We start from the raw sequence: 23,961 nt of genomic DNA, 5'->3' as shown, positions 1-23,961 counted from the left end.
GCTTCGTTTGCCTTCAGAAAACAGTGAAGAAATAACTTCAGGCCTGGTAGAGCCAACTAGAGTCTTTCCACTGACTCTGGTCTTTGCGGCCAAGCAGAGGAACATTCTCAGAAGGAGTGAGGAAGAACTAAAGCCCTCCCAGACCTTGACTGAGAACCTCCTGCCTGGCCTTGGGTCTTCTCCAGCTCAGACACATCCAGGGACCCAGAGGGAACCCAGGAGCTGAAGGGGCCCTACTCCCAGGCATGTGGGATTTCCATTCCCTTACTAAGGGCAGGACAGGTCCATTCATCATGGGGAGGCTTCTTTATACAAAGGATCTCAAATAGTTCCCCAGAAGACACTGCAAAATACATATGATAAAGAAAATCAGGAAGGCGGGAAAGAAAATGTTTTTTTAAAAAGTGATAGCCACGAAGAGTAAAAACACCCAGATATTCCGGCAATCAGAGTCCCTTGCAGAGGTGGTAGAGGCGTGTGTGGAAGAAGATGGACTCCAGGCTCAGACTAACCAGTTTAAACATTAGTTCTACAACCTACAGGTTATATAAACTTGGGCAAATGGTTTAACCTCAGAGAGCTTCAGCTTCCCTATGTTTAAATAGTGGTACCTTTCCCACAGGGTTGCTGCAAAGAATCAATGGGATAATACCTATAAAGGACAGACAACTGCATGTGGAACAAAGGTCACGTGCCATAAATACTATCTCTGGTGGTTGCTGTTTTGAGGTTTGACACAGTTGCCATGCCTGATCCAAGAAGTTGGTGTTGAACTTCCAGGAGGTCAAAGAGAAAATGAAAATGCTGTCAGTTAAGTCGTTCCTGCTGAATAGATAAGGAGAGGAGGAAAAAAAGCCAAGAGTGAGGGAGCAATGCATGCTCTTGGCACTTAGCTCTGAAAGACCTTGAAAGTGTTTCCATAGCCTCAGGAGCCAGATCAGGGATAGTCCATCAGGCGTGACCCTTAGCCACGTGGTCAACAAAAGCAGAAATGCCCTTAGTGGGTATTGCCTTGATGCCAAGGTGAAGTCTAGAGCCATACACCCTGGGCAGAACCTGCACACCTTGTCTGTGATGTGTTCACCTAGGGTCTGAGATTCACCCCTCACCAAGGAAAATCATGCCTAAGTCCCTGGGATGACACACCAGCCCTGCTAAAAAAAAAAAAAAAAGAAGTCTAGAATCATCTCTTGCTGTCGTAGTTCTCAACACTGGTGAAGACAGGAAGTGTCCGGTCAGCACACATCTGCTTGGTTCCAAGCTTGTCCAAGGGTTGGCCAACACTGCTCAGTTCCTCTAAAAAGGAGACCCTGATCCCACTCCCTCACCACCTTCCATTTTTCTCAGTTCTTTTAAAAGCACCAGCTGCATAATTGTGAGGCCCAGTGCAAAATGAAAATGTGGGGCCCCTTGTTCAAAAATGATGAGAAAGTTCAAGATGGTGACAGCAGAGCCTTAAACCAAGTGGGGGACCTTACTACACGGGGGGTGCTGTATGACTGAGCCGACTACATGCCCTTGATCCAACCCCAACTTTAAGCTCCAGAAGACCACACAGAAGCCCCCTCCACCAACCAAGAATATGCAGAGATGAGCCTTTCAGTAGCAGGCATCACACACCTTCCCGGTATCAGGGTCTGAGAGGACAGAGCAGCAAAATGACAGGAAAAGAGTGAGGACTTCAGTGCCAAAGAGGCTGGACGTGAATCCCCATTCAGCCACTCCCATGCTCTGTGATATTCACTGTCAAGGTACTTCACTCCCTGAGCCTTGCTGCCCTCATCTGTAAAATGGGTTCAGGGAGGCCTACCTGGCATACCTGCCGTGGGGAATAACAGAAGGAAAACAAAGGACGACACCCAGCACCCTGCTCACCAATGGAGCCCCTTTCCTTACAGGTTTTTCTCATTTTGCAGGAGAAAAAATTGAGGATCAAAGATGTAAAAAGACCTGCCTGGGGGAGGGTGGCTAGACACTGTGATGCCAGCAGGTAAGCCCAGGCCATCTGGCTCCCAAGTCCAAGCCATTAACTCCCATGCCCCTGAGCCTCCGGACACAGGTCTGGGTGGCTCTTAGCCTGTTCCCTACCCCACTTAAATAGAAAGATGATAGATAGATACATCAATGGAGTCAGTCCAGGGAGACTGCATTTCCCAAGTGTGATCTAGCAACAAATTCAAGTCTGTACCTGAGACTTGCTCTGGGAGGGCAGGGACCACAGTGCCCTCACCTAGCCCAAGGCCGGGCCCACAGCAGGTGCTCCCAAACATTGTAAATACCAGTCAGTCGTATCACCTTCCTTCCTTCCTCTTATCTTGTACCCCCAAGAAGCATGAAAGCAACAACCACCCAAGGATGTCTGCCCTACACTTGGCAATCACTGAAGCTCTTTCCTGCCTCACCTGATCACCTCCTAGGCCCATCAGGAAAATACAGTCCTTAGATCCATTTTCCACTGAAGGCTGGCTGTTGAGTGCAATGGCTAAAAGTAACCAGCACAGTCCTGCACTTCCCAGCTAGTGACTTGGATGGAGCAAGTCACTGAATTTCCCTCTGCCTCTTCTTTACAAGTGAATAGAGATAATAATGGTAACTCGGTTGTTGTGAGGCTTAAAGAGTTCGTCCAGGTAAATTACTCAAAGCGAGGCTGGGCAAATAAGAATCACTGGAGGATTTTTACTCAGAGCTATTCCCAAAGACACTTACAATGCGAGGCACTGTGCTTCCTCCACTATAAAATCAGAAATAAAATCTTAAGTCCCTCTTCAGACCTCCCTGGTGGGGATCACCATCTGATGGAAAAGATCAACTCAAAGAAAGAGAAGGAGGAAACAGACAATGACCAAGCAAGGCAGCCAGGGGGAGTGGGCAGCACCTTGGGGCAATGGAAAGGCTTGGCAAAGGTGGTGGTGAGAGAAGGACCACCAAGAAGGGGACGGGTACAGATTAGAAGCCAGGATGGACCTAATCAGGGTGGCCGCCGTACTCAGTTTACAGCCCCTTGTCCACCCAGAGGCTACAGAGGGCAGGAGGGGTGTTGGCAAGACTGAGCAAGGGCAAACACTGTCCCATTACCTAGCAGTGTGTCCTGAGCTCAGGATCCCGTCCAGGAATGCACCAGTCCTATGGGGAACATGGGAGGAAGAGGCCAATTATCAAGGCAGAGGCAGAGCCAGGGAGTGAGCATAGCCCTGGGGCTCCTGCCACTAACTGGTCATCCATTCCCCAACTTCTCCAAACTTCCTCAGGGGCCTTTGCTGACTCTGCATTTAACCAGAACTTCCAGTTATCCATCTTTTTTAGCTAGGTGGCAAGTCCCTACAAAGGCAGATGTCCTTAAGTACTGCTGAACAAAGGTCTCCATTTCTGCAAACACTGGGTGCCGCGCCTCCCCAGGAACCAGACACTTCACTGAGATTTGGGGAAGAGAGGTTGGGGAGCTGTTGGGGGATTAGGGGGGTGGGAGAGAAAGATAAATCCCAGTTTTCACTGGTCAGGTTTTGTTTTCGTTAAGCTGGAAAGTCCCAACAAGAACCCCTAAGGGCGGGCTGTCACATACATTTTGGAGTAAAAAAAAGTCTTGAGAAACAACGTGTCAAACCTCTCCATTTTACAGATGAGAAAATTAAGACCCAGAAATGAAAGTGAACTATCCAAGGTCAAGGAGCCAATCGTGGTAGAGGCCAGAACGGAACAGGGGTTCACCAAGATCAGGATGACCCACTTCACCTGGCCTTGGCCTTGGGCAGCTGTGTCTTGCCACAGTCACTGCCCTCAAGTCCTGCACTGGGTCTGCTGTCTCTGGGTCTCCCTCGCCCCAAGGATCAGCCCCACAGGCCACCGGCTCCCAGGAACCGCCTGGGAGCAGTTCCCACGCACGAGACACCAAGGGGCCCAGATGCGTCCGGAAGAAGCTGGATGTGCCCCACGGATCTGACCCCGGGCCAGAAAGGGGCACCCAGGCTGTCGGGCCGCACCGGGCCCGCGCGGCTCAAATCTGGACTCGCGGCACAGACACAGGAGCGCGCCCGGGCTCGCGCACACTCACCCACCCGCGCCGCCGCCCTCGTCGCCATCTCCCAGGGACGCGGGAGGTCAGGGGCACCACCGCCCCGCCGCGCCACCACCTCCGAAGCCTCCGCCTCCGACACCAACTCACGCGCCCCGCCCGCTGGCAGCGCGCGCGCCCGTCCTCAAGGGTCCCGCCCTGGGGCTGTCCCACGCGGTCACCCTACCCGTAGGAGCCACCCGCCCAGTTCGCCTCGGGGCCAACAGTGAAGCCTTACCCCAGTGCCGTGAGGCCGAGCTGGGAGCGGCCTTTCATCAGCAGGACTCTCCCCAGACGCCAGGAAGCGCCTCTGCGCTCACCAACCACGTGCATCGCTTCTGGGGCTCTTGGGGTTGGGGGTGGGTGGCCCTCTGGGGCGAGTTCCGGCCCCTCTCTGAGCCTCAGTCTGCCCACATCAGACCAACGGCTCACCCCTGAAGTCCGGCCCACGCTTCACGGGACCCTGTGGATGAGGCAATACTGAGGATCAGAAATTTCTCAGGAACTTGTTTTTTATATAAAAATAACGTGCACTACATTATTAAGATCAAACGTTTGGGGGCCAGGCCACCTGAGCTCTAAGCCAGGTCTCTGCTTTTTATATCATTTTCGGTCAACTATTTAACGCCTCTGTGCCTTTGTTTCCTGTATTTAAAAAAATAAAGTAAAATAAACAGATTATACTACTTCATGGAATTGTATACAAAGCTTTAGAGAGAGAGAATCTGTGTGCTGATGGCTGCCAGACAGTAATAGCTACCTGCTCAGCAGACTTAGGCTGCCACCCCCACAACCATCACTCAGGATTTCAGAGGGGTCTACACTGAAAAGTGCCCCCTCCCCAGGGAAAGCACTAACCTTGTGTATCTTTCCACAGAGCACATATGGACAGATGCACACACATGAGTTCATACAAAAGGGAGCCTATTCTGATCTGCTGGACACCCTACTTGTTCATTCAACAAAGTTCTTTGGTATTCACCTTATGCTAGAACACCCAACTCTGCCTCCCTTCCTTTTTTAAGGGGCGATAGACCTCTATGGATTGTAGAAAAGCTCTCTGTTTCCTTTGCCCTGCCCCCAGGGGACATGTAAGGGGCCACCACTCTAGCTCACAGTCCTTGCAGTGATGGTCCTAGCCACAGTGCCACGTACATGCCACAGCCTGCATTCCTACAGCGGAGTCAAAATAGGGATGCATTTTTTATCTCAACAGATAACTGCCAAATTTCTGGGGCCTCTGAGACCACAGGACTTAGTGGGCCGCATGCTCTGCCAGAGGCACCAGCAGAGTGCTTCAGGGCAGTGAGCAGTGACTGAGGAACTAAGCAACAGATACTGCCCAGGTGCCCTCAGTCACAAGGCAAATGCCTGCTAAGCGCCAGGCATTGTACTGGGGCAGCACTGAGCAAGACAACAGATCTCTATTTATTTTGCCTATTTTCCCAAAATGCAATTATGGTAAGGGTAAACTGGGGGGGTGCGTGGAAGCAAGAGACCCACAAGATATCAGAGCTTTACTAAAACTGCTGAGAGGATATTGAAAGGGATCCTTTGATACCTGTGGCCCTGTCACCATCTGTCCAAATCCTGCCTCTCCAGCAAGACCGACCTCCTCCATGAAGCCTGATATTCTCCTGTTCTTTCTGCCAGACTAACTTCACTCTGCATTCTCATTGCTTGTCCTGCCAGCGTTGGCTTGCTTACATGTTGACACATCAGTCTCCTTTGCTAGGCAGGCCCGGAAGACATAGGCCTTTGGAACCGGCTGACTGGGCTTAGTCATTTACTGGCACATGAACTTGCACAGATTGGTTCACCTCTCTGAGCTTCGGTTTCTTCATTTGTAAGAGAAGGAAAAGAAGACCTCCTACACCGAGAGACTGGAAGAACTGAATGAGATGATGAGGGGTGTTTACCAGCAAGTGCTCAGTAAAAGTGACCTGCTCCTCTCGGGTAGCGAGGGGTCATACTGCTTGCTCCTCTGAGTTATAAAACATGGCAAGGCCCGGCACTACAGAATGAGAGAGTGTGGGTTCCATGTGGAATGGAGAAAGGGAAATAAAATCCAGTAAAAGGAAATACCTAGTGAAGTCCCTGGAAAGCTATTTCCATGGATTCACAGGGCTGTATGTGGTGGGCCCAAGCCCCTCCTCAGGTCCAGTCTACTCTGTACTAATCTTTACACACTGTTTGCCAACACCTAAAAGCCCTAAGCTCCAAGACCACAGAATACCTCCCATTTCTTCCCCCACCCCATGCTCTCTTTCACTTCCTGTTCTCGGTGGTTGCCATCCCTTGCCATCTGGAAGATAACCCCAGACTCCATCCCCACCTCATAACCTGACTGACATTCTTAGGTCTCAGCTGAAAGGACCCTTCTTCTGGGAGCCATTTCCTGTCCTGGGTCCATGTCAGTTCCCCGTTCTCATTGTTACCCTTGCTTAACCTATGGCCACACCTAGCACATGGTATTGTCATTGCTCAATGTCCCATTTCCCAAAAAGAGAATATACCTGTGGGGCACATGCCTGTTTCTACCCATGCTCACAGCTGTCCCCCGGCACCCTGCCCTCAGTATTTGTTACATGCATTTGAATGAGTGAATAAATACCAATGAATGAAATCATCAGGGCCTCAACTACAGATAAATTCAAATAGTCATTCACCCATATATAAGGGTGGTCCCAAAAGATTATAATGGAGGCTAGGTGTGTAATAGACTATATCATCTAAGTTTGTGAAGATGCACACTACAGTGCTCACATAACAAAATCACCTAATGACACATTTCTCAGAGTGTATCCCTGTCACTAAGCAGCACATGACATCTGGTTGGGAGAGGAGGGAAGGGCAATTAAAAGGGAATCGGGCTTTTAACCAGAGAGCTGGACCCTCCAGTCCTTTTATCTTTAAAAAACCTGTAAGACCATAGTAGACGACCCTGTCATGCTTTCAGAACAACCAGCCTAGCTTCTTTCCTTATCTTATCTTCAACTGCTGCCATCTGTTCTAGAATGCTGCGAGTTATTTTCTAGTAGAAAAGGGGTGGGGGTGGGGGAGCATTGTCTGTTCCCTGACCCTCCAAACTCACCTATCTCCATCATCCACCCAACCACTGTGAACTATGGCCTTGAATTCACACTTGACCCAGAAGCTAGTCACTGTCATTTCAAATGTTTAAAAGTCAGAGAAGATAGATGTTGACATGCTCTGGCAGCTTCCTCTCCCCATCCACTGGCCAAATCTTTCAATAAAGAATGTGCCTCTACTGCCTCTAAAGACCTGCTTACTTGTAGGGGAAGGGGTGGGAGTTGGGTTGCAAGACTTGAACTGCCTGCCTGTGCAGAAGCTTTTTCCATCATTCCGGAGCTACTGAAAACTATGTGAGATCAGGTGACAGGAGAAAAACACTCCTGAGATCTGCCAGATTGTGCCTGAAGGAAAGAAAACAGTTTTAAAGGGTAAAAAATGTGGGGCGTGCCAGACTCATCAGAACAGGTCCTTTCCACCGAACAGCTTTCCTTGACTTCCGGAACCATCCCTCAGTGCCCCGCCCACCGAAGTCTGCGGGAAAAGCTTGGTGGATTTACCCTTGCAGTCCTCCCGCGGCTCTGATGGACTCAATTCCAGCTGTCACTTCCTTGCTCCGAGACATGGAGCATTCTAAAAGCCCCCTGGGCCTCAGCCTTCCCGTCTGTGGAAGGGGAATCACGCTGCAGGGCGAGTGGAGATTTCCATAGTGCCTGGCACGTACGCGATAGGCCTCCCGCGCTAGAAGCATGCAGAGATTCGCCGCACAGCCCGACAAGTTGCTTCCCCTCTCAGAACCTCGAGGTTTATTTTTTTCCCCACCCAGAATGTGGAAGTGGTAAATCTTCAGGGAACTTGTGTAAGATGTTACACACAGGGTCAGACTTGTTTATGCTTCTTTCAAGAACCTGAGTAGGTCTAAGCAGTGGCACGAAATGGAATAGTCAGCTTCTGTGCCTGTAATGAGCAATATCAGGGACATCTTTCTGGACAACAAGTTCATAGGACGGGAAAGTGTCAAGAGGAGCCCTCAGCTTAGTCACTGGGGGGATGAAAGGTGTCACTAAGTCTGACTGCCAGTCCAAATCTTGGCTCTCGCACAGTACATCTGACTCGTGTTCCAGAACGTAAAGATGCTATGACAATCAGTTAATATAAATGCAAAAGTTCTCAGAACACCAGCATGCGCGGAGAAAGCTACTGTTAGCAATTGTAGCAGATACTTTTCACTCACCTTTCCGATTTCTCTGCCTCCTAAGAGTTAGGTCGGATTATGTGACCCGTGCTGGTCAACAGGCGGAGAATGAGTTCTGTGCATCATTTCAGGAACGGAGCACAGAGGGGCTGGCACAAGTCTGACAACTTTTTCTCCTCCTGCCTCTGCAATTGTGGAAACCCATGTGCTCTGATGGCAGAGCCACTAAGTGCAAGTAATCTGAATCACTGAGTCACCCAACTTGTATCAAACGTTATTAAGAAATAAATCTGTTGTATTTGGCTACTGAGATTTCAGAGCCTATCCTATCCTGACCAATAACAGAGCTATCATTGAAAACTCAGACACTTGAAATTGAGGATGATTAGACTGAGAAAAACACAAGCAAATTTTAGAAAATTAGGAAACATTTGCTGAGCACTGGGAACGTTCCAGGAATTATGGGTGGTAACTTATTTTTAACAACTGTTGTTGCTGTAGAATAGTGGTTCTCAACTGGGGGTGGTTTGGGGCTCCACGAGACATGACAATATCGAGACATTTTTTCAGTTGTCACAACTGAAGGGGTACTTCTGGCATCTAGTGTGTAGAGGGCAGGGATCCTGCTGAGCATCCCTGTAGATAGACGTGCACCCTCCCATTGTAGCCCAGACCATCCCCAGTTTGTCCTCCAGATGTATTCTGCATGTGCATCTTGGGATTCATTCCCTACCAGAACCAGCATGCCTACCTGTCTTAGTGGTCAAACAAACTAATAGTTGCTAATGCCTCCTCAGACCACAATGGAAGCCGCTCCTCCAGGAAGCTTTTGAAATATTAGTCTTGGCCCCATTCTGAGATTGATTCAGCTGGCCTGGGAGGGGCCTGAGCACCTGACCTTTCCCCTGGGTACACTCAATGTTGACAACTATGTAACTAATCCCATCAACTGTGCCCTGGATCTCACTCCACCCAGAACACCTTCTCCAGTCTCCCTCTTAATTTCCTTCCCCACCAGCACTCCCAACATGTTCTCACCTCTCAAACCACCTCCTCCATCAACCACTCCTGCCTCTCTTCCCCCTCTTTCTTCACAGCCAAGTGTTTCCCCACTCACTTTACAAACCATCTGGGTTCTTCTCTTCCCAGTCACCAAGCTCTTTGCTTTTTGGATCTTATACTGTCCTCTCAACTGACACAAGATCACACCACTTTTGAAATAACTCTCCCTGTCCGATTCTGTGACCAGCAGCGTTAGGCTGGTTGGCTGAGTCAACCAGTTCTCTAAGTCCAACTCTTTCTATCCATGATGCAAATACTGGTGGCAACCAGGTTAAAGATACTGGGTCAAAGCCAGCGAATGCAGGTGTTGCTTCTTTGTGATCCTCGAGTTTAAGAAATCTGTAGCTGCAGTAGGCCAAGGCTTGGAGTTGCTAACAAACCTGGGTATGGTTTGGGACACGTTAAGATAGACGCTTATTAAATATCTAAATCAAAATATCAAATAAGCGACTTGAGAACTCTAATGAGTTTAGGAAAGGTAAGTTGAAGAAATTTGAGTCTTCAATATAGATGGTATTTAAAGCCAGAAAATGTGGATGGTCTCTCAGCAAGGAAATTAGTGTGGAGAAGGCCAAGAACAAACCCTTGGGAAAAGGGAAGGAATCACCGAGACGCAAGGTAAGACACTGCTGCAGAAGCTAAGGAAGTGGTTCAAAAGGGACTAGTTGAGTTCGTCCCATCAAACAGCACTGAAGATCAAGCAGAAAGGGGGTTGGCCTCTGAACCTGGTTATTATTGCTGACCTTGACAAGCAGTTTTAATGGAGGACAAGCGCTGATTAGAGCCTTGATAGTGAAACAAAGGAAAAGCTCATACAGAAAACTCTTTCGAGGAATTCTCCTAAAAAAAGAACAGCAACTAGAGACAGAAGTGACCTGAGATCAACCAATCCTGAGTTAATATAAAATATATTTTTTTAAAAGGCCATCTAATTCTCATGAACTGTTTCAGAACAAGGAAATTGCACGATGTTCTCTTTCAACTGTTCCTACCTACCAAAAATTATTCTGCAGCCCTAGATTTTCAACTAAAAGAAGGTTACAGGGCATTCAACTCCTAAGTGCTAGGGTGAAGTTCCTATAGGTATTACACATACCATTTATACAACCAGGAAAGAAATACTCTTGATAACTTGTCAAAGGCTGCCTCAGCACAGGGTGCTCGAGAGAAAGGCAAACTGCTGATTTACTAGTTGCTTGCTGCTTTTCAAAACAATTGTGGGGTGAAATGACAAGTGATTCTTTCCCTCTTGCTAAGATGCAGACCAAGAATGTTTTCTAAGTATGTACAGGAATGTGTGTGTAATACACATGCTAACTTAATTTCCTCAGGGAAACTGTGCAAAACATCTGGGTCAAAGTACATTTTGCATTTCCAAAAAGAATGAACCAGAGGGGAAAAATGCATGACAAAGAGTCTTTACTTTTAAATGATTATCAGTACAGCAAGTAATAACATGTAACAGTTCTTAAATTCTATCAGCTAGTAATTGATTAAGAGACTCTAAAAGCAGCTCCAATAATCATACTAGTATTCATTGTTCTGACCTTAGCCAGAAAGGACTATTTTAAGGCTGGTTGCTGCTTTACACAGGTTACAAACAACTATTTACTACTTTTTCATAGATAAAGCCCCTGACCTTCAAGAAAGTTTTAGGGAAAAAAAATTTAATCCCTTTCTTTCTTTAAGAAAAAAAAAAAAGTGTTATTATATCTAAGAAAGAAAAAATTAATATCATCATATACATGTATGTTGCTTGAGCAAAAGGCATAGAAAAAAAAGACAATGGATACCCATTAAATTTCTAAGAAATAGGAGGTAAAAAGATGAAATCTCTGGATAAGCTCTAACTTTACACAAAGAAACTAGATTTTCTGGTTCTCAAAAAGTAAAAAGGACCTACTATGTAATACACAGAAATAATTTAATGCCTTTCCACAATAATATAACTCAAGCTTGGGAAAAGCTTCATGTTCCATGAAGGCATCTAAAATGCCAATCCACGGAACAGGTGCTCCTTCTTCTTCTCCTATCCATTTATGCGGTAGTTCTCATGGATTTCTGGCCGGATGTTGCAGACAAGGGTCAAGAGGTTGTCCAGGACTTCATCCCTGTTCTGCTGGAAGTAGGTCTGGAGAACAGTCATCTTCTCCTGGGTGTCCTTCTCCACTTCGGTGCTGCAACTGCCGTGGGACCCCAGAGCCTGAAGTCGGGGAGTAATGACACACAGGATACGTCAGGATGATACTCTGGTTAGCCAGGAACAACACTCAGTAAGCAACTTTCGTACTTCTGGAGAAACCCAGTCTCATCAACCAATACAAACAATCAGCAGTAGGCAATGGAGCCTCATGACTGTAGAGCATGTGGGAAGTTGGCATTCCCAGAGTTAATGGGAGCAAAAATTGATGTAGTCACACTGGGTGGCCAACCTTAAACTGCACAGCATCTATATTGCTAGGAAATTATCCCAGAGAGCAACACATTCACATCTCTCTAGACTCTAATGTATAGCCTTAACCAAAGACTGGAAGAAAGCTGAAGGCCCAAGGACCGAAGACTGGTTCAGCTGATGATGGTGCACCTACGCTACAGAGCACACTTTAGCCATTTAGAGGAATAAGGTACATGTGTATAGTGATCCGAAATGAACTGTAAAATACACAACTTACGGGAAAAAAAGCAGGATACAGAGTGGTTATCAGTGTGGTTTGTGTATGAGTTTCCTTGTGTGGTTTTTAAATAAGCTCTTAAAATAAGTTTATTATTTTTGTGTGTTTAACAAAGGCACGAGGGATGCAATTCAGGAGGGATATACAGTTTCACCATTGCTGGTTAATGTTTTGGCTATTAAGTTCAGCAGCAGATTCGCTGGTATTATGATTACATAACATCTGTTCTTTCAAATATTAATATTCTAGAATACATAAGACACGATTAACAGTGACTGTCTCTGAGAACTACAGGTCTGGGTGGGAGAGAAACTAACTTCTCATCATTTCCCCATTTAATTGCTTAAATGTTTTACTATCTTACTCCTTCAGTCTCCATTCGCATTTAACAAACATTGATCGCTACAGTTGCTTTTACCTTCTACTGCCGTCACAGTATGGCTAATTTTTTTTTTTTCTTTTTTTTCTTTTTAAACCTCACCCTAAGACTTTTTCTAATTGATTTTGGAGAGATGGGACTGAACCCACAACCAAGGCATGTGCCCTAACTGGGAATCGAACCAGAAACCTTTCCGTTTGTGGGTCAACACTCCAACCAACTGAGACCAGCTGGGGCATGGCTGGCTTTTTGTTAACTGCTGTACCTACATTATTAGAACATGACCTATCAGGTTCTTGAAGACATAACTTTTTTGTGTCCGACCCTTTATATCACCTAACCTGTTCTTACCTCACTATATATGTTAACAACTAAATCCCTTTCTACTTGCATAACACGACAGTTTACAAAGCATCTCTCACATGTCACCTATTCCCGCATAACCTATGGAAGCTATCACCGCCCTTTCCACAGACGAGGAAACCAAGACTCAAAGAGGTCAGAGTGAGCACATCCAGATTCAAACCTAGGGCTCTTTACCCTATACTATCGCTGTTCATTTTAGAGGAATACCCTGAGGCATTTCATAATAGTTAGCTCAGTGGCTAAGTCATACTTTTTAAAAGTCCATAACCCCTACTCAGGAGGGGGATACCCCACCAGGTCTAGTCTATGAACATAAACGATACGCCAAGCCTCAGCACCCAGAACAAAAGAAGTTACATGGAACACTGCTAGAATAACCAAGAGTGCGAGCTCACAGCACGATGCTGACCCTGCCTCTGTGAGCAACAGCAGCAGAGATGGGAAATAAGAGAAGATGGCTGCCCCGACGGAGTACCTCTACCCACTTCTACGGGTAGCCTGACGACTCACAGCACCACTCTGCCACAGTGTAAGAGTCAGAGAAACATTTTAAGTTTTAATAACACCGTCACCACCCAATGCAAAGATGAGTGAAGCTTCTGCTACCTACTGCTAAGAGGCATGTGACCCTGGAACTAGCAGAGGCCATAATGTAGACTTGGGAACGAAGCCCACAAAGCCAAAGGCAGAGTTGAGAGGTGAAAACAGCATCCTCACATTATTATTAAAGCTTCTGGATCAAAATCAAGTTAGCCTTTCACCTGGGTTTTTAATTAACTCCATTTTGTTTAAACCAGTATAAATTGCTTTTCTGTTACTTATATCCAGAGTCCTGATAAAAGTTCTTCTCCAGCCTTTCCTCTGTCGAGAATTCTCCTTGCTTCCTTTGTACCCTCTATTATGTGTTTTTATACTATTACAGTATGCATCTTATGAATGGCCATCTAGCCTATACTCTTGGTATGTGTCTTTATCTAAACTAAAGTGGGGCTCTGTGTGATCTGTGTATCTCTGCCCCACTTTTCACAGTCGTGGATTTACACATCTTACATTTCATTACTGAGTCTCCTTGGCCACCAGTCTGTAAACTAAGCTCCACGCGGGCAAGGATCGTGTCTATTTCTGTTTACAGCTCACCCCCTAGCATCGGGCTCATGACCTGGCACATGTTAACTGTTCAACAGATATTTGTTAAACGACTGAATACCTGAAGACTAGGACTCAATGTTTGTTAAAAATTGATCACCAGAAGAGATTTGGCCTGAGTATCCAATAAAACATACAATAACCAAAAGTTTAAAATTCAACCAGAGTAAGAATTACCAAGCTATGCTGGGTATTTTGAGGGCCTGGAGGGAAGAGAAGATAGAGGAAAGCCTCAAGAAACTAAAGCCATAATGAAAATAAAGGGGGCCCACCGCAGCTTCCTTGGCTTTGAACTCCTTCTCCCTCTGCAGGCGGTACTGCTCAATTTCAGCTTGCGCCTCTTCTTTGGCCTGCTTCAGCCTCCGGTTCTTTCCTGTTTTCAAAAGAAAGCTACATCAGGAAGTGGTTAAAAGACAAGAAAAGGAAGCAGAGACTAAGATGGTAAATTCTAAAATAAATCTTTTTAAAAGTTTTAAGATACAGTCCCAACAGACATGCATGGAAGAGAGGGAATTCAGAGCTAACTAATATTACAGGTTCCTGCCTCTTACAAGCTTCATTTAACTATAAAGTGACCAGTTAAAAAGGACTGCCTTATGTAACTACAGACTGTAAAAACGATGGAAAATAATTTTGGAATATGTCAGAATATTCACGCAATCTCAACCACTAAGAACCAACATCAAAAGGGTAACATTATCCATCTAAGGAACGCGTCCTCTTCCCAAGAAGTAAACACCTAATTATGTTGATTACAACTGGAGTTCTGCTTAGAAGCTTAGCAAGGAGACTAATATGCTCCCAGGGGACATCAGCCTAACCTCTTAAGTAATGACACAGATGATGTAATACTGGAAACTAAAGGGCTAAGTAACTAAAGTGGTATTGGGAAGGAATCCTGAATGGACAGCGGTGGACAATAAGACTGCACAAGCGTCTAAGAGGCGAGGAGACACAGGTGGTCTGATTTCAAGAAAAGACAAGTTTAATACACAGCTGGAAAAATGCTCTAGATTCTGCCAGACCCTGTATAAAAACAGACCCTATGACCAACCAACAGATATAATTCTCTGACCACTGATCAAACTTTTCAGATACCCAAAAAGAATGTTCTGGGCAATCAATCTGAGCATTTCTTTAATCCATAGCAAAAAACATCCTGCATCTGAAACTAAGCTTTATTATACATCACTGTATATCAATTGTCCAAATCCCACTCAACCCCTGTGGATGAAATAAATTAAATTTAACCTTCTGTCTCCTGATTAAAAAAGAACCTTGGACCCCAATGACCTCAGGACATCAACACTCCATGAGGCAAGTCCAAAACAATCAAAAGGAGAGCTCTAAGCACCCAAAGACTATTTCTGCTAGTATGCACTTACTTTAGTACTACTTGGGGCCTACGCACAAAACAACCTGTGCCCCAGTGCTCTACATGCTCCCTTCCTCATCAGCTATATTCACAGCCGAAGATCTTTCCCAAACAAACAATGTACAAATAACATTTATGGCCCATTTATAGCTCCACATAATTTCACAATACTGCCACTCTCCTGATCACTCCCAACTCCCATGGTTCCCTGGATTAATCCCTTAAGTTAATACATTCTCTGCCTCTCAGCAAACATATTCAATGTTCAGTTTTGATAGCCTTCTCTGAAAACTAAAAATAAATATTTGGCCCTGGCTGGTGTGGCTCAGTGGATTGAGCACCAGCCTGCGAACCAAAGGGTCGCTGGTCCAATTCCCAGTCAGGGCACATGCCTGGGTTGCAGGCCAGGTCCCCAGTTTGGGAACATGTGAGAGGCAACCACACAGTGATGTTTCTCTCCCTTTCTCCCTCTCTTCCCCTCTTTCTAAAAAGAAATAAATAAAATCTTTAAAATAAATATTTGAACAGGAAATTACATTTCTTTTCAATCTTGTTTTTCATGGGCCTTACATATGGGAACCAGTTCGTTTTCACTCCAATAAAATAAACTGTAACACAATTTTTTAAAAAGAATTATGGTTCAAAGCAAAATTTTCATGAAAAATTTGGGCTGAAGCATTTTACCACATCATGTATTGCCTCTTCCCAATTCCTAACTGGGCGAGTCAATTTTAACTACAGATCAAGAAAGGCAGTAATTTTTTCAAGCTGTAGTTCTGCGCAATACTTCTATTCCTAGTTATTGCAAATTCTGAGCTGTATGTTAGCCACAAACTTCTCTAAAACAAATTAATTCAGTAAAGATGTAGCTTTTGAAATAAACCAGCGCCTGCACCAGGTTTGATGGGATAAAGAAAGGTGTAAAATAGGACCCATTTCTCCAAGGCACTCAGAATTATTCTTACCATATTCCAAGATTGTGTTCCTCCACTTCCCCCCAATATTCTCACATGCTTCCCAACAGACACAACTTGTTACTGACGAGCCATCACAGGACTATGAGAAGTCACTCTGGAAATACTGCATCAAGGGCACAATCAGAACTATTCTGTGAAGAACACAAAACTTTCCAGTCACCAGAGCAAGACTAAAAGGCTTGTTCCTACCACCAGCTCCCTCGAAGAAAGCATTTCCTATGAAATACAGTGTCTCACAACCCCTAACTCAAAGTACAAGAGCCATGTGCTTGGGTGTAAGCGTGTGAGTCTTTAAGAGAAACACCAGGGAATTACTAAGACGAGTATTTCTTAGTATTTTAACCTGGCACAAGAAAGGAGGCCTCTAAACCTTAGTTATGCTGCTTCCCAAGATATGGTCAACTCATTTCTCTCTGCGCCCCATTTTTCCCATCTGTAAAAGAGGGAGAGAAATATCGGTCTCACCAGATGGTAAACTGAATACAGAAATTAGACACTGTCTCTGATCTCCAGAAGTGTAGTTGAGTGACACAGATCACTGCACTGCAATGACAGCAACAAGCACCTGCGAAGGACTCCTAGCCTAGTATGAGGGGAGAAGGTCAAGTCCCGAAAGGCTTCCTAGAAGAACTGCTGCGTCAATTTCGAGGTCTGAAGGAAGAGTAAGGGTTAGAGAACCAACAGAGGAAACAGAAAAACCTCTTGGGATCGGAGCAAACAAAAGGATGCAGGAATCAGAGTGATTCAACAACCTGGAGTAGAGGATCTGTGGCGCCAGGGAAGAAAGCAGGAAACCCAGAAATGACTCCACAGCCCTTGTAAGGAATTTGGGCTTTATTCCGCAGGCACTAAACGTTTGTTGGCTGTAAAGAGGGTGGGAAGGTCATATTTACATTTCAGAAGGATGAGTAACTGCAGTGAGAATGCACTGGCAGAGTGGACACTTCTTCCACTCATCCATCGAGATTAGATCTACCTGTTCCATTCTTGAGCAACCTCGCCTTTCTCAACTCTAGCTCTCGCCTCACCTGCAATTAACCTACCCATCCTGCTTCCTCCACTGGGATTCTAAATACCATGAGGATGGAGGCCACAGACACATCGCGCATCCCGCTTGGCACCTATCCGCCATTTTTAAAAAACATTTCGGGACGCAACGAATTAGCTTCCTCTAAGAGCCTCGGAGAACTTGATGACCTGGAGTAAGATGCTGGCGGTATGAACGGCGTACAAATGAACAGCTATATAAACCCTGACGGCTGACTAGAGGTGGTGAACGACGAAGACGTGGCCAAGAGGGCTCTGTGTTTCTAGGCTGAGCAGCTGGGTAGAGGGCGGCTCCCTTCACTGAGACGGAGCACCCAAAGGAGCAAGGCGGAGGGGGAAACACCATGAATTCCTTCTGGATAACCCACTTCACACGCCTCCCAGACACCGAGAAAGACGCCCACCCGTTGCTGTCTCCACGCCCGAGCCATTATCCCGCAACTTCCAGTCGGCCTAGAAGCAAGCCTTCCAGAGCCTCAGATCCAGAGTGCAACCACCCCTCCGCCCCGCAGGGTTTCGGGCCTCATCCATCCACCACCTCCCGAGGCGAGGCCTTGTTACCGGGCCTTGTTCCCCGCCCGGCCACCTCGCCCGAAAACTCACGCTTGCGGGCCTCGGACACCTTCTCAGCGGCCCGCTTCTCGGCCTGGAGCAGCCGCTGGATGCCCTGCGACTGGCTGGCCATGACGGCGGTGGCCCGAAAGCCTCGGTGCGCGGCCTAAATCCCCTCCTCCGCCCCACGGTCAGCGGGCCCAACTGCCCAAGATCTGCGCCTGCGCCCAACGCTTGTTGCCACGTGACCGCCGCAGCGCGCGGTCAGCTGATTGCCCTTGGTGTCCCGTGACTAGCGGAAAGGGGCGGGGCAAAGGAGGGAAGAGCGGCGCGTCTCGGCTGCGCCGGCGCAGGATTTGTCTTCACGTCTTCCGGTGTCCCTGCCCAGGCTGTGCGATCGCTGCGCTGCATCTGTCCTTGTCGCGGCCCCGCCACGTCATTGTTGCCATCGATCTTCACTTTACAGTATGCTCACATTAAGGTCCAGTGAGGAGGGGGCCAAGCCAAGTCACTTTACCCTTCTCTGCATATTGCTTTAGTCTCCCCTCTTTCTGGAACTTTCCTTGGAACTCAAATATAGTAGGAGGCAGATTGGGAAAATTCTTGCCAGGCTTTGGGAGGTGTCTGGATTGGTAATGGGGTGGGAGACTTGGGCTCAAGTGGGCCACTAATCGGAATGGTTTGGGGGAGGGCATTTTCCTTTTCTGAGCCCGAGTTCTGGGAAGGATTGAACTATATCCGTAAGTATAATATTTCATGAATGCCTGCTGTGATCCTAGAGCACTGTTGATAGGTGTGGAGGATACAGCAGAGAGCAAGCCAAGGTGGGCAAAAAAACAGGCTGAAATTACAAATTGTGATGGATAATAAAGGGAAAATGCTGGATGCCTCGAGAAAGAATAAGGAGAGGGGGATGTGGCCCTGTCTACGAAGGCCCTCCCAAGGAAGTGGCATTTAAAGTGGAATCAAAAAACTGAGAAGTTAACCAGGAAAGAATAGGGCTGGATGGCAGTGGGGGTAGGAGGGGGAAACCTGTGATGATTTGGGAGACAGGGCCCAGCATGCGTGGATTGGGGGGTGGCAGCTGGGCACAGAGCCAGCCCCTACCAGGAATAGAGACAGAGGAAGCCAATGATATAAAACATGGCAGGCACTGTCCTAAACACTTAACTTACTTTTGACAGCAGCTTCGAAGTAGTGTTATTAATCTTAGTGGTGACCAAACTGAACTCAGAGAGGTTAAGTAACTTGCCTAATGGTAGACCCCTATTAACTGTCAGAATATAAGCATCTCGCCAGGGCTGCGAGGTGGAACACCTGACCCATTGCGCTGTTCTAGAATCTTGTGGGCTGTGGAAAGGACCAGATGAACTCTTCAAGTCTTTCAACTGCTGGCAACATGAGATAATGCCACAACTTTTCTTCATGGAAAAATATCTCTGCACTCGAGGAGGAGCTGGATTTATGGTTCAGGATATTTTCAATTGATGGAGGTTAGGGATAGGGTTGGAAAGGAGACTTAAAATTTAGTAGAACTCTTGTTATCAGGGTAAAGGGCTCCATTTGTCTGTGTGCATCAAAGCCCAAAAAATACGTGAACAGGAGCTTGCAGCAAAGAAAGTAAGGGTTTATTTTTAGAAAGTGTCCCTTACGTGGAGTCACAGGTGAGCTAATGCTCAAAGACTTGGTTTCTGAATGGTTTCCAGGGGATGGATTATATGGGGGGATATCATTAATCATGGTAACTAAGGAAGTTAGGGTCGAGATCAGGGTCTTTTTGGTCTCTACTGATTGGTTGGTGCTAAGGTGGGGGGGGTAGTTGATCAGTGTATCTGGTCCTGACGTCAGCCAAGACGTCACTTCATCGCCACTTTTCTAGGCCTAGATGTTCTATATAGTTTGACCAAAACACTGTCTCTGTGGTTAGTAGACTCAAGGCTTTGTTCCTAAGATTATTTGCTATTGATCAGAACCTCATTGTATGCTGGGGAGAAAGAGGCTGGTGAGTCAAGGTGCTAGATGAGGTCAGTTTGAATCAAAAGGAAAGAAAGGAGAAAAGGTCATATTAAAGAAATGAAGTTTCTTCTTGGTTACACTCTCCTAATAAAAGAATCTGCTTCTGATTGGTCTCTGGGATTTTTAAGTCTACTCAATGAATTCTTGGAATGATTTGTCATTTTTGATGTTCTAAGAAAACATAATTTACTAAATCAATCAATGGAGAGTAATATACACTTCTAAGGATGATATGAGGATTAAAAGAGATAATGGCATATGATTTCACTTATATGTGGAATCTAAAGAACAAAATAAATGAACAGACAAAATTGGAACAGACTCATAGACACAAAAGACTGGTGGTTGCCAGAGGGGAGGGGGTTTTGGGGGACTGGGTGAAAGAAATGAAAGGATTAAAAGAAGTACAGATTGGCACTTAGAAAATAGTCACAGGGATGTAAATTACAGCATAGGGAATACAGTCAATAATATTGTCATAAGTAGGTATAGTGTCAGGCCGGTCCTGGAAATAATGAGGGATAACACTTTGTAAAGTACATGACTGGCCACTGTGCTGTACATCTGGAACCAATATAAAATAATACTGAAAGCAAACTAATTGAAAAATAAAAACCACACAAAAGGAAATATCACTAATATTGTAGTACACAGAAGGAAAAAAAAAAAGAAATAATGATAACCAGGAAGAAGAAACACCGCAAATGCCCATCAACTGGTAAGTGGATAAATAAAATGTGGCATATCCATGCAATAGAACATTTTTTGGTTGTAAAAAGGAATAAGGTACTCATACATGCTGCAATGTGGAGGGACCTCGGTAACATGCTAGGTGAAGAAAGCAAGACACAGAAGACCATATATTGTACCGTTCCATTTATATGAACTGTCCAGAATAGACAAATCTTTAGAGATACAAAGCAGATTATTGGCTAACCAGGGGCTGCAGAAGAGAGAATGAGGAGTGGCTGCTCACTGGGATGGGGTTTCTTTTTGGGATCAGGGAAATGTTCCAGAATTGGTGATCGTTGCACAACCTTAAGAATATACTTAAAATACCAAATTGTATGCTTTAAAGGGAGAATGATACCGTATATGAATTATATCACCATAAAGCTGTTAAGAAAAAAGAGAGAGAATGGATGTGAAACCCTTGCAGTTTCTAGTCTGTGGTTAAGTGCCAGGAAATGGAAGCTGTTTTTTTTTAGCTGGCTAGGGGGTAATTGTTTGATTTACAAATCTGGTCCTCCACTTAACAAAAGCCTTCACATCAGGGTTCCTCTAACAGCCAGCTCCCTCAAAGCATCCAAATATCTTCAAATTCCAGATTTTTTTTTTTTCCTCACAGCATTTCAAAGGTTTATTGTGTAGAGAGAGAAACATTAGGCAATTTGTTCTCAGAAATTTCCAGACTGGTTTGGATTTTGTAATTATCAGAGTGGGTGTTTGTTGTCAGAACTTGGGTACACTGGGGAGAGGTCCCACAATAAGCAGGGAATGAGGGGGAAGCAGTTGCCCTCCCAGGGAAGGCTTGAAGTCTTCAGCCAGCCGGCCAAAGTGAAGATTTGCAAAGCCATCTGAAGGGTACAGAGTGGATCCCTTGTTCCCCTGATACAGAAAGGTATTAGCAAGGCTAAGAAAATAATGGGTGCACTCTGAGGTATGGCTGTTCAGAAACAAGCTGGAATTCAAGAAGAAGGAGCAAGCGCTAACTTCAAGGCCCCAGGTCAACAGTGACTAAGGGGAGTGGGGTCTCCCCCTGCCTTGGCTAAGGAAACTAGACAACCTGTCATTGCTGGGTGACCTTGAGCAAATTACTTACTCTTTATAAGCCTCAGGCTCCTTATGTTAAAAATGGAGTTAGGATAAAAAGGTTATTGTGAGGATTAAATTAGTTAATCCATATATAGTCCCCCCTCATCCGTGTGGAATTGGTTCCAAGACCTCCCTTCCCTGCTAGATACCAAAACCTAAGGATACTGAAGTCGTTTATATTAAGTGGCATAGTATTTGTACGTAGCTTATGTACATCCACTGATACGCTTTAAATCATCTCTAGAGTACTTATACTACCTCATACAGTGAAAATGCCACGACCTTCCCCTGAAGCTGGTCATAAGACTCTCATGTGAGATGTGCCCTTCCTATTCCCAGAGGAAAGGAGTATACTTATCTCCAAGAACAAGAAACGCCAAGATGAACCTGAACAAACGACCTTACTAAGCTCCCCCCATTTACTCCACTTAGCTCATAGCCCTCTTGTCCTATCACGTTTTTCCATGACTTCCCACTCTTCATCAAACCTAGCATATGAACACCCGGGACAGCCGCGCTTTCCTGCTCCTGCAGTGCTGCAGCCTGGAGGGCCTCTGCTCCCTCCATCTCAGGGTGCCCACAGTGATCCCGTGTTTTCCATATGCCCACCAAGATGAAAAGTACAAGAGTCATGCTCCAGTTTTTGCAGAACTTGAGGCCAATATGCTCTCGGTTGCTAGGGCGAATCACATCATCACCATGGACCTTCATGCTTCTCAGATCCAGGGCTTCTTCAACATTCCTGTGGGTAATTTGTACGCAGAGCCCACCGTCCTGCAGTGGATTTGGGAGAACATCATGGATTGGAGGAACTATCATTTCCCCAATGAGGGTAGAGCCAAAAGGGTCATATCAATGGCAGACAGATTGAACATGGAGTTTGCCTTGATTCACAAAGAGACGAAGAAGGTGGGCAACGTGAAGGACCACGTGACCATCATCATGGATGACATGGCCAACACGTATGGCACAATCTGCCATGCTGCAGACAAGCTGCTCTCGGCCATAGCCACCAAAGTTTATGCTGTCCTTACCAATGGGATCTTCTCTGGGCTGGCTATTTCCAGAATAAACAGTGCCTCCTTTGAGGCTGTTGTTGTCACACAATTCTGCAAGAGGACAAAATGATTCACTGCTCCAAGATCCAGGTTATTGACATTTCAATGATCTTGGCCAAGGTGTTGCACCCGACTGTTACAGAAACAGGGGAGTCCAGAAATCCCCGGAGTTTGTGGCTGGGGGATGGGGAGAAGGAAGCAGCTTTCAGAATGCCTCCACATGCCTGAGGCTGATGGCCGGTGTCTTTCATTATGTAAATTGCTTTAATGCATCCAAAGCCTCAGGTGGATGGGAGGAGTCTTGAACCAGGTGATGGTATGGAAAGCACACAGAGCCTTCGTGGGGTTCTGCCAATGGTCAGAACTATTGGCAACACCCACCGTCAGAGGACGCAGTCAGGGATATATAGGCAGCTGCGAACACTTTAGGGGGGGCACGCTCGGGGGCACGCTCTGGGGCTATCTCCCTCGCTGGTGAGTGTTCGCAGAGGTGCTCTGGAGAAGGAGAGGAGATCCACGCGGTTTACAGAAAGAAGACAGTTCGCAAGGAGGCTGAGAATCCAAGTGGTCCTGCATTGAGAGCTGGAGGGCACCACAGCACAGAAAGGACCTCCCCAATCAGATTGAGTGATTGGCAGCTGCTGGTAAAGCTGAACTGTGCCTAGGAAGTAGGGAAACGGTGTTTCTGACCCCCCCCCCCTCAAAACTGGTTAGGTTTGGTAGAGGGGAGGCAAGAATATGTGTAACTGTTAAATAATTTTTCTTTTCACTCAAATATAATATTCAGAGTCGTAATTTTGGCGGCGGGCAATCGGACCCCTAATTAAAGACCCCGTGGGTTTGTTTCCAATTGGAGCAGCCCAGGGGTTCTGTAACACGACCACAACGGTGAATACGAGTCTTACCTTTTCAGCCACCTCCCGCTGTAAATCCAGTGGGAGAGTGGAGCAAGCCTGATGACTTCTGACTAGTGTTTTCTTATCTGACTTTTTAGCTTTAGAACTTAGCAATTAGAACACAAAAGCATCAGATCTTTGAATCCTCCAAGATGCATTGTTTCCCCGTTGTATAGCTCAAGACCATTTATGTCCAGTTTGGGGGGAGGGCGGTGGTTATTGATCTTTGCACTGTCATAAATCATAATTCTTTCTGTCATCTTGACTTCTTCAGATTGGTGACTTTTTCCTTTGTCCTGTCAATATTTAGAGGCCACAACTTTC

At 46.1% G+C, this 23,961-nt stretch overlaps 1 protein-coding gene and 1 pseudogene across 1 annotated transcript; one reads left to right on the top strand and one right to left on the bottom strand.

Moving 5' to 3' along the window:
• Positions 1-11,243: 11,243 nt before the first annotated feature.
• On the bottom strand, positions 11,244-18,100 carry ATP6V1G1 (ATPase H+ transporting V1 subunit G1). Its single transcript, XM_090274627.1, has 3 exons — positions 17,904-18,100; positions 14,174-14,274; positions 11,244-11,541 (listed from the first exon to the last, which is right to left on the bottom strand). The coding sequence occupies exons 1-3, from the start codon at positions 17,983-17,985 to the stop codon at positions 11,368-11,370; spliced, it is 357 nt and encodes a 118-aa protein (XP_090130753.1). The 5' UTR covers positions 17,986-18,100; the 3' UTR covers positions 11,244-11,367.
• A 4,078-nt stretch (positions 18,101-22,178) lies between these two features.
• LOC150013596 (ribose-phosphate pyrophosphokinase 2 pseudogene) lies at positions 22,179-23,670 on the top strand (annotated as a pseudogene).
• The last annotated feature ends 291 nt before the right edge of the window (positions 23,671-23,961 follow it).

Source organism: Furipterus horrens, unplaced genomic scaffold, assembly GCF_987537825.1.
Source record: "Furipterus horrens unplaced genomic scaffold, mFurHor1.1.pri manual_scaffold_4, whole genome shotgun sequence".
Lineage (NCBI taxonomy): Eukaryota > Metazoa > Chordata > Mammalia > Chiroptera > Furipteridae > Furipterus > Furipterus horrens.
This window is presented reverse-complemented; position numbering and strand designations above follow the sequence as displayed.

Bases quoted from the DNA above. Each gene is read 5' to 3' on its own strand.
- ATP6V1G1 (XM_090274627.1), bottom strand. From the start codon at position 17,985: ATGGCCAGCCAGTCGCAGGGCATCCAGCGGCTGCTCCAGGCCGAGAAG. The intron at 14,275-17,903 runs GTGAGTTTTCGG...TTTTGAAAACAG, and splicing joins GGTGTCCGAGGCCCGCAAGC to GAAAGAACCGGAGGCTGAAG. The intron at 11,542-14,173 runs GTGGGCCCCCTT...CCCCGACTTCAG, and splicing joins TCAAAGCCAAGGAAGCTGCG to GCTCTGGGGTCCCACGGCAG.